The sequence below is a fragment of the Ranitomeya imitator genome, chromosome 2 (genome assembly GCF_032444005.1).
Source record: "Ranitomeya imitator isolate aRanImi1 chromosome 2, aRanImi1.pri, whole genome shotgun sequence".
NCBI classification, from domain to species: domain Eukaryota; kingdom Metazoa; phylum Chordata; class Amphibia; order Anura; family Dendrobatidae; genus Ranitomeya; species Ranitomeya imitator.
Window position 1 is genome coordinate 312,396,853 of NC_091283.1, and position 10,980 is coordinate 312,407,832.

A 10,980-nucleotide genomic window follows, 5' to 3' on the forward strand; every position below is an offset into this window, starting at 1 on the left:
TGGCAGTCCCACAATACAACGTGCCCAGCCGCTTTTATTTCAGCAGGCAAGCCGTCCCTGTCCTGCAAAAGCATGTGGAGGGAAACATTCAATATGCGCTACTAAACACCGTCAGTAGCAAGGTCCACCTCACCACCGATGCGTGGACCAGTCACCATGGACAGTGACGATACCTTTCCCTCACTGCCCATTGGGTCAATGTTGTGGAGCCGGGTACAGATCTTGCGAGTGGCGCTGTAAGTGTTATGCCAACTCCAAAGATTGCAGGAATCCAGTCTGTACACATTGCCTCCTCCTCATACTCCAGTTCTTCTGAATCATCGCTGCAGGAGCCGTCACAGTCTACCTCCATCTTGACTCGTGAACGCTTACCTGTTACGACCGATCTGAGCACAGCCGTGGCCAAACGTCAACAGGCCGTACTGAAATTAATTTCTTTGGGGAATTGAAGCCACACAGCGCAGGAGCTCTGGAATGCCATCAAGCAGGAGAGCGACGTGTGGTTTGTGCCAGCGAATCTCCAGTCAGGCATGGTAGTGTGTGACAATGGCCGAAATCTGGTGGCAGCTCTGGGCTTAGGCAACCTCACTCACATCCCATGTCTGGCACATGTGCTCAACTTGGTCGTGCAGAGTTTTTTGAGGGACTATCCAGATCTTGATGCACTGCTGCACAAGGTCCGCCTAGAGTGCGCTCACTTGCGGCGTTCCAGCATGGCAAGATCGCGCATTGCAGCTCTGCAGCGCCGATTCCGCATTCCAGAACATCGCATCATATGTGACCTACCCACCAGGTGGAATTCAACGTTACATATATTGGAGCGGTTGTGTGAGCAGCAGCCAGCAGTAATGGAGTACCAGCTGCATCAGGCGCAAAGAAGTCGCACTGCGCGCCGTTCAGACTTCACAACCACTGAGTGGACCACTATGAAGGACATCTGCCAGGTTTTGCGTGCCTTCGATGATTCCACGCGGATGGCGAGTGCAGATGATGCTCTAGTCAGCATGACTGTCCCCCTTATCTGCGTGCTTGAAAGAACACTGCAAGCGCTAAGGGATGAGCTTGTGGAAGAGGTTGTTCTCAACAACTCAATTCTTATTCTCAACACGGCTGGTTATTGGGTGTACACCCTCCTAGATCCGCGCTACCGGGACAACTTACAAAGCCTTTTAACACCGTTGAAGCGGGAGCGTAAAATGCGGGAGTACCAAGACACACTGGTGCATTCCATCATCTTCTCCAGTCCAACTGAGAGCAGTGCTGCCAGTGCTTTACAAAGCAGCTCAGTGCGTCGTGGCAGTGGAGGAAGCTCAGCACAAAGATGGAGCAGAAGCAGTGCCTCAGCACAAGGCAAGACCAGTATGGCCCAACTGTGGCAAACTTTTGTGTGCACGCCACAAATGTCTACACCATCACAGACGGCTCCAGTCAGCAGGAGGCAACGTTTCCGTCAGATGGTGACAGACTACATGTCTCGCCCTCTCCGTGTACTCCTACACGGCTCTTCCCCCTTCAAGTTTTTGGTCTCTAAGCTGGATACATGGCCAGAGCTTAGCCAGTATGCATTGGAGGTGCTGGCTTGCCCTGCTGCTGGTGTATTATTGGAACGCGTCTTTAGTGCCGCAGGTGGTGTACTAACAGACTGTCGCATGTGACTATCCTCCGATAACGTTGACTGGCTTACTTTTCTGAAAATGAACAAGGCCTGGATCTCGCAGGAATTTGCCACTCCTCTTCCAGATAAAATAATTGGTTCGCAACAGTATCCAGGTTTCTACCACCTGAACTGTAATCCCTGGGCTCCAACACCTCCAGTTCCTGCTCAGAAGTGCCGTGTGCACAGTCAACATATGACCCAGTGTTATTGGGTTTCAGTAATGTCAGCTGATCCCCTGCTGTGTATCCGGCAATTTCTCCTGCTCCGTCCACACTCACACTACTTCAGATATTAAACTTGCTCCAATTAGGCCTCGGCCTACACCCTGATTGACCCTGGGCTCCAACACCGCCAATTGGTTCTCGGAAGTGCTGTCTACACAGAGAAAAACACTAGCTCCTGTGTTAGTGGGGTTCAGCAACGTCAGCTGCTCCCCTGTTGTGTGTGCGGCAATATCTCCTGCTCCCTCCCCATTCACATAACATCAGATATTAAACCTGCTCCAATTAGGCCTCGGCCTACACTCTGTTTCTCCTGTAATCCCTGGGCTCCAACACCGCCAGTTGGTGCTCGGAAGTGCTGTCTGCACAGTCAACACTTGCTGCCGTGTTATTGGGTTTCAGTAACGTCAGCTGATCCCCAGCTGTGTATCCGGCAATTGCTCCTGCTACCTCCACACTGACACTACTACAGAAATTAAAGGGAACCTGTCCCCCCCCCCCCCACAGGTGTTTGCAACTGAAAGAGTCACCTTGTGCAGCACTAATGCTGCACCAGGAAAAGGTGGCTCTTTTAGTTATGCTCCTTGCACATGCTGAACTAAACACTTATAAAATGTGTCCCCTCATACCGTGAAACCGTCCCGGAGGTGGGACTTTCCTTCGTAATGAGACGCAGCACAGCCATCACTCATACCCCTTTGGCGCCGGGTGCCGCTTCCTCAGCGATGTTTGAATCTGTCCCGCAGCCTGCGCTGTTATGTTAAATCGTGGGCATGCGCAGTTAGCGCTGCCCGTCTTCTGACATCATTTGATGTCAGGCTGACTGCGCCTGTGCGGTCGCGCTGCCCGAGATCCCGCCCCGCAGTGTCTTCTGATTTATTCACACTGCGGGGCTGGGATTCATGGGCATGCGCAGTGCATATCTTCGCCTCAGGCTCTCACTCATCTCCCTTCGCCTTCTTCAGACTGTGCACCGTCAGCTGATCCCTAATCACATGCCACGGCCGTGACGCCGCACAGTCTGAAGAAGGTGGAAGGAGATGAGTGAGAGGCGAAGATATGCACTGCGCATGCCCATGAATCCCAGCCCCGCAGTGTGAACAAATCAGAAGACCCTGCGGGGCGTGATCTCGGGCAGCGCGGCCGCACAGGCGCAGTCAGCCTGACATCAAATGATGTCAGAAGACAGGCAGCGCTAACTGCACTTGCCCAAGGTTTAACATAACAGCGCAGGCTCCGGGACAGATTCAAACAACGCTGAGGAGGCGGCGCCAAGGGGGTATGAATGTCGGCTGTGCTGTGTCTCATTACGAAGGAAAGTCCCACCTCCGGGACGGTTTCACGGTATCAGGGGACAGATTTTATAATGTGTATCTGCAATTCTCCTCACATCCACCTTATCACTGAGCCTCCTATGCCATTTGTCAGGATAAATTACTACACAACTCACTTATGGTTCCACTACTGCCTTGATACCAGCTGCAGGGAGAGCATAACCTCTTGTGCCTGTCGCTAAACCTCAGACGGCCATAGGTCTGCAACTGTAGCCCGCATTATAATATACAATTTTTAGATGTGATAAATACTGCAACCTCCTGCTCTGTGGCCTCCCCTCTAACACTCTCTCGCACCCCTCCAATCTATTCTAAGCTCTGCTGCCCAACTAATCCACCTGTCCCCCCGCTATTCCCCGGCCTCTCCCCTCTGTCAATCCCTTCACTGGCTCCCCATTTCCCAGAGACTCTACTACAAACCCTAACCATGACGTACAAAGCCATCCACAACCTGTCTCCTTCATACATCTGTGACCTCATCTCCCGGTACTTACCTGCACGCAACCTCCGATCCTCATAAGATCTCCTTCTCTACTCCCCTCTTATTTCCTCTTCCCACAATCGTATACAAGATTTCTCTCGCGTATCACCCCTACTCTGGAACCCTCTACCACAACATATCAGACTCTCACCTAGCATCGAAACCTTCAAAAAGAACCTGAAGACCCATCTCTTCCGACAAGCCTACAACCTGCAGTAACCACCGATCAACCAAACCGCTGCATGACCAGCTCTACCCTCATATACTGTATCCTCACCCATCCCTTGTAGATTGTGAGCCCTCGCGGGCAGGGTCCTCACTCCTCCTGTACCAGTTATGCCTTGTATTGTTTAAGATTATTGTACTTGTTTTTATTATGTATACCCCTCCTCACATGTAAAGCGCCATGGAATAAATGGAGCTATAACAATAAATAATAATAAGTGTTTAGTTCAGCGTGTGCAAGGAGCATAACTAAAAGAGCCACCTTTTCCTTGTGCAGCATTAGTGCTCTTTTGTGTGTGTCTTGCATGTGTGTTTGTTTTTTAATTTTTTTTTTTTATTGTATTGTTGAAAACATTTACAAGTTATGTGCTTGTATTTAAAATAAAGCGCATTGTAGCTCCTAATTGTGATGGTAAAAAAGAAGAAAAAAAAAGAAACATAAACATTTTTTTTATTCAAAATGTCCATAGTATAATTTCACAAAGGTAAACTTTAAGATGTTGTATGTACAAATGTCCACACAGGCAATACACAGTTGGTTGAGTGTTTATTTTTTTATATAAAAGTTTATAGCAAATTTTTAATGTGTATTTTTTTTTTAAGTTATTTTTAGGGATCTTTTCAGATCACATAAGTGGTCAATACATTTTCATCTGGTGTGAAGGCATTTCAATTTTACAAGAGGGTATTTTTTTTTTTTGGGTGGGGGGAAATGGTTTTACAGCTGGCACATATTATTAAACTAGGTCAACCAGCTCAGACAGGTCTTCCTTGGGTATATTTTTGGGGGGTTGTTTCTCAAAACGTTTGTTGGTCTGCTTGAACATTGCTCAGATCATTTGAGCAGGGTGGTTTTTAAATCTTTAACTTTAGCTACTTTGAGGGGTTTGTGGGTCTAATTATAAATTCTTTATACTTACAGATCCAGCAGGGACCACCAGGGCACCAGGCAGGGGTGGATTAAGGGTAGCCAGGGCCCCGGGCTGTTCACACACTGTGGGCCCCCCCCCGGTCATGTGACGGGGGTCACGTGACGGGGGTCATGATATACCCGAACCAGATTATTCCAGAAAAAGGGCCGGGCCCTACTCTACTGTAACCTAGGAAATATTTGTTAAAATCTGCAATACAATTTAGGTATATCTTGACCAATAATATCACATACAAGGAACAAATACCACCGCACCATGACCAGACCACAAATTACAACCACAGTGATCGAATAATAGCACATACAAGGGACAAATACCACCGCACCATTTCCAGACCACATATTACCATACCTCCCAACTTTTGAAGTTGGGAAAGAGGGACAAAGTTTGCGGCGCGCGTTGCGCGCCGCAGCAAATTTTGGGACACACCTCTGACCACACCCATTCACTAGTCACACCCATATCCATGTCTCAACCACACCCATTTAGCACTGCTGATCACACTGTTCATAAAGAATAATTATAAAAAAAAATATGGCCACACAGTGCTCGATACTGTATAATGGCCACACAGTGCTCCATACTGTATAACGACCCCACATGACCACATGATGCTCAATACTGTATAATGGCCACACATGATGTTCAATACTGTATAATGACCCCACATGATGCTCAATACTGTATAATGGCCACACATGATGCTCCATACTGTATAATGGCCACACATGATGCTCCATACTGTATAATGGCCCCACATGATGCTCAATACTGTATAATGACCCCACGTGATGCTCAATACTGTATAATAGCCCCACATGATGCTCCATAGTGTATAATGACCGCACATGATGCTCCATACTGTATAATGACCGCACATGATGCTCCATACTGTATAATGGCCACACATGATTCTCCATACTGTATAATGACCGCACATGATGCTCAATAATACTGTATAATGACCGCACATGATGCTCCATACTTTATAATGGCCACACATGATGCTCCTTACTGTATATTGGCCGCACATGATAATGGCCACACATAGCTACTCCTACACACGCGGCTGCGCTCCGTAAACTTTGCATACACGGCTCCGCTCCGTACATCTCATACACACACGGCTCTGCTCCGTACATATTCAGCTCCGCTCCATACACCTCATACACGGCTCTGCTCCATACACCTCATACACGGCTCCGCTCCATACACCTCATACTCACACGGCTCCGCTCCATACATCTCGTACACACGGCACTACTCCGTACACCTCATACACACACCGCTCCGCTCCATACACATTGCACACACTGCTCCACATACCTTGCACACACACAGCTCCGCTGCGTACACCTCATACACATACGGCTCCACTCCATACATCTCGTACACACACGGCACTACTCCGTACACCTCATACACACGTGGCTGTGCTCCGTACACCTCATACACACGCGGTTGTGCTCCGTACACCTCGTACACACGCGGCAGTGCTCCGTACACCTCGTACACACGGCTCCGCTCCGTACACCTCGTACACACGCGGCTGTGCTCCGTACACCTCGTACACATGGCTCCGTACACCTCTTACACACGACTCCGCTCCGTACACCTTGTACACATGCGGCTGTGCTCCGTACACCTTGTACACACGCGGCTGTGCTCCGTACACCTCGTACACATGGCTCCGTACACCTCTTACACATGACTCCGCTCCGTACACCTTGTACACATGCGGCTGTGCTCCGTACACCTTGTACACATGGCTCCGTACACCTCTTACACACAACTCCGCTCCGTACACCTCGTACACACGCGGATGCGCTCCGTACACCTCGTACACACGCGGCTGTGCTCCGTACACCTCGTACACACGACTCCACTCCGTACACCTTCCACATGCTGCTCCGCTCCGTACACCTCGTACACACGCGGCTGTGCTCCGTACACCTCGTACACACGCGGCTGTGCTCCGTACACCTCGTACACACGGCTCCGCTCCGTACACTTCGTACACACGCGGCTGTGCTCCGTACACCTCGTACACATGCGGCTCTGCTCTGTACACCTCGTACACACGCGGCTGTGCTCCGTACACCTTGTACACACGACTCCGTACACCTCTTACACACGACTCCGCTCCGTACACCTCGTACGCACGCGGCTGCGCTCCGTACACCTCGTACACACGCGGCTGTGCTCCGTACACCTCGTACACACGCGGCTGTGCTCCGTACACCTTGTACACACGACTCCGCTCCGTACACCTCATACACACGCTGCTCTGCTCCGTACACCTCGTACACACGCGGCTGCGCTCCGTACACCTCATGCACACGGCTCCGTACACATCGTACACACACGACTCCGCTCCATAGACCTTTCACACGCTGCTCTGATCCATACACCTCGTACACACACAGCTCTGCTACATCCACCCTGTAAACACCTCCTGACCTCACACATACGCTGCCTTACCCTCCTCCGGCGCCATGGCAACCAGCAAATTCCTGTACACAGAGGTCATCCTCCCGATCATGTGACCCCTGACTCCTCCCATCCTGTGACCTCATCACAGGTCCTGTGCACAGAGCAGCCATTATGTGGTGTGCTGCTGTGCAGGCCTGGTGCAGGGACTCGGAGCTCTCAGCTGACCGGCTGATACACGCACCTCCCAACCAATGCGGGCCCCCTCTCTCTGCCCACCGGGTCCGGGGGCACACAAATGCCGGCGGGCATTCAGACACTTAGTGGAGGGTCAATCTGTGCGGTAGCCCAGGGCCCCCCCAGACCACTGGGCCCTGGGCTACCGCCCATATTGACCCTCTGATAATCCGCCCCTGGCACCAGGGACACTGAGCCATCAAGACAGTTTCCTGATGTATAGTAGCTTACAAGTGTCCTTATTTTTGCAGATACACCAGAGACCACCCAGACACCAGGGACCACTGAGCCAGCCAGCCAGTTTCCTGATGTAAGTATTACAGACCCCAAACCTTGGAGTATCATTTGTATAGTAGCTTACAAGTGTCTTTATACTTGCAGATACATCGGGGACCACCGAGCCGGCCGAAAATGTCTTCTTCTGGGAGCCCTCCTCCACAGCGTCAGCTTAGTGAGGTAAATAAAAAAAAAAATTTTGTTTTTGGTGTTCTAGTTAAAATTTCTGTAAACCACTATATGCATTATGTTTTCACAGGAAGCTGAAGCAGCCAAGGGCCTCTCAGAAGGAGACGGGATGGGTGGAGAAATGCCAGGAGCGGGCGCACAGAGTGTAAGTTGTGCCGAAACAGTCGCTTCACACATCACAATGCACCTAACACATACAAAACAGTTCATCATACATCACAGTACACATACAAGACATGCCTACATCCAACATAATTCTTTTTCCTTTTTTTTTTAGACTGTTGCACATGAAGGTCCTCCCAGCAGCTCCCAGAGTCGGCTTCGTAATCGCCGCAGCGGTCAGCCAGAGGTGGGTGAGTTTTATTTATTTTTTTTCTCTTGGTACTTTTGTGTTTCAGTGTACTAATGTTTTTTGTTTTTTTTAATCTTTTCACAGGATTCACAGCGTGCTCCCGACTCGGATGATGAAGTCGGACTAGATGTGGACCGCCTCATCAAGGAGGTCCGCGAGCGGGAGCCGCTGTGGAATATGGCTGACCGCAGGCATGCAGATCTGTTTGTCACACGTCGGCTCTGGTTGGAAGTATGTCACAACGTTGTAGGCAACTGGGAGGACCTTGATCCAAGGCAGCAGACTCGAGATCGTAAGTAGTCACATTTTAGTAATTTCTGGAGCACGTCGGAATATGTTGTACTTAACCCATTTTTTAATGTCATTCTTCTCTTTACAGGTGAAAGGGTTATGAAGCGGTGGCGGTCACTCAGGGATCGCTTCAAGAGGGAGTTTAACAAGGAGATGCAGGCCCCGAGTGGCTCAAGAGGACGCCAGTCTCAATACAAATACAGTCGCGCCCTCTCATTCCTCCGGGCAATGATGCTGAGAAGAAGGTAAATATTTAACAGCCCATTGAATAATTCACCATGTTTACCTGTCTAACTTTTTTGCTTTCAGGCAGGGCTTTTTCCTATCAATATATTAATTGTTTTTTTCCTATTTCACAGCACCTTCTGTAGCCATCGGGAGCCTGCTGCTACCTTGGACCCCTCTGGAGCGATCTCTCAGGAGTCCGCCACCGTGGGCCACGTCGTTAGACCCCACCCCTCTTACCCCTCGTCTGGCCCTTCCGAGACCTCTGCCCCATCCACTATACCCGCCGCCAGCACTGGAGTATCATTGCAGCCTTCGTTACTTGAAGCTGCTGGTGAAGAGTTAGCGTTCCCTTTACCCCACCCCTCTGATCCTGCCACCTCTAGACCACCATTAGGTTCGTGGCGGCAGCGACAGAGGGGTCCGGAAAGGAGCTATGCTCCTGAGCTCTTGCATCTGAATGCATCCTTCCAGAGCTCTTTCAAAATTTTGGGAGAGCAAGTGGCTGCTGGGTTCAACATGGTGCTAACACGCATCAGTGAACACAGCAGTCGCTTGGATAGGCTGCATTCAGATGCAAGGGGTTCTCCAAACAACCTGTTTTTCAAATCAATGCTCAGGAGCATGGAAAAGCTGACTCTTGACCAGCAGATGCAGGTAATGCAAGGCTGCCATGCTGCTCTAGTGCAGGTCATCACCCAAGCCACTCCAACTCACACAACTCCCCACACAGCCACTGTCCCTCCTACCATCCCTTTCCAAGCCACTTGCCATTTCCCAACCCAGGCCCAATTCCCAACTCAGGCCCAATTCCCAACCCAGGCCCAAATCGCAACCCAGACCCAAATCCCAACCCAGGCCCAATATCAAATGTCCTCCCCAGCGTTTTCTTCCCTGTCAAACTTTCCTTCCCCATTTACTTTGCCACCTACACCAACACCACCCCCTGTCCAACCTGTCCTCCCTGCTCAGCCCCATGTTTTTGCCCCCCCTTCCACTTCACATTAACCCCAACCCAGTAGGCTTCCCCCCCCCCTATCGACGTGGTCCAGCCTTTAAGCCCCTCCAGTAGTATCTCCACCCCACATTTTACAGAGTTATAAAAATTTTAAATGTTTTTTGCCTAAAAATAAACCTGTTGAATCTTTTCTAAAAAATTCTTTTAAAAAAAAAAAAGTGTTTACCCCAAAAAGGGGTAAAAAGAATTTGGTTTTACCAAAAAAGTTTTAAAAAAATTATAATACAAATATGTTAAATAAAATTTTGTTTTGTTTCAAAACTATTTTATTGTTAAGTGTCTTGATTTAATTATGATAAGAAACAAAAGGTACAAAAACATAACACACGTTTAAAAGGTATAACATATTAGGTTTATTAGAAAACATACCAAACTTTAGGGAACTAAGTAATAAAACTTGGTGTAAATAACATCATAACACTTTGTACATTAACACTATTCACAGAGACATCAAAGAAAGATCTCAAACTATGTTGTCTTGCCATGGAACGCTGCCTTCAGGTGACATGAAATACTCAGCAAAGTGGTCCTTCATTCTGGAAACCGAACCTGGGGTCCGAACAGAGTTGCTTTGGTAATCCCACAAGGTTGTCTGAGTCTTCATCATCCATGGAAACTGGCTCCTGGGAAATAACATAATTGTGCAGCACCACACAGGCCTTGACAACCTCATCCACAGTCTCTGTGTGCAGTTTTATGGCGGTTAGCAGTACTCGCCACTTTGCGGTTAAAATGCCAAACGTGCACTCGACCACTCATCTTGCTCTCGTTAAGCGGTAATTAAATACTCGTTTGGTTTGGGTCAAATCTCTACTTGAATAAGGTTTTAGTAGGTGTGGTGACAGCTGGAATGCCTCATCACCAACACACACAAATGGCATAGGTGGTCCAGATGTTCCCGGGAGTGGTCTTGCTGGTGGAAAATGATAGCTGTCTCCATATAGACGACGCCCCATCGGAGAAGTTTTGAAGACTTGTGAGTCGTTTGACAGTTGGCATCCGCTATGGCCATGAGTACTATTGAAAAGTACTTTTTGTAATTAAAGTACTCTGAGCCAGATCCTGCAGGTTTTGAAATATGGATTTGTTTGCCATCTACGGTACCCAAGCAA

At 49.1% G+C, this 10,980-nt stretch overlaps 1 protein-coding gene across 2 annotated transcripts in view; it reads left to right on the top strand.

Annotated features, from left to right (window-relative positions):
- The window catches only part of LOC138663400 (uncharacterized), a 37,832-nt gene extending 27,707 nt beyond the window's left edge, over positions 1-10,125 (top strand). The window contains exons 8-14 of one of the 2 annotated variants that reach the window (XM_069749582.1): positions 7,769-7,827; positions 7,899-7,973; positions 8,053-8,127; positions 8,260-8,331; positions 8,419-8,626; positions 8,714-8,870; positions 8,985-10,125. In XM_069749582.1, the coding sequence (XP_069605683.1) occupies positions 7,769-7,827; positions 7,899-7,973; positions 8,053-8,127; positions 8,260-8,331; positions 8,419-8,626; positions 8,714-8,870; positions 8,985-9,858 (1,520 nt within the window). In that variant the 3' untranslated portion in view covers positions 9,859-10,125. The remainder of the gene's footprint in view (positions 1-7,768; positions 7,828-7,898; positions 7,974-8,052; positions 8,128-8,259; positions 8,332-8,418; positions 8,627-8,713; positions 8,871-8,984) is intronic. The other variant, XM_069749581.1, reaches the window with a different exon arrangement.
- Positions 10,126-10,980: the final 855 nt, after the last annotated feature.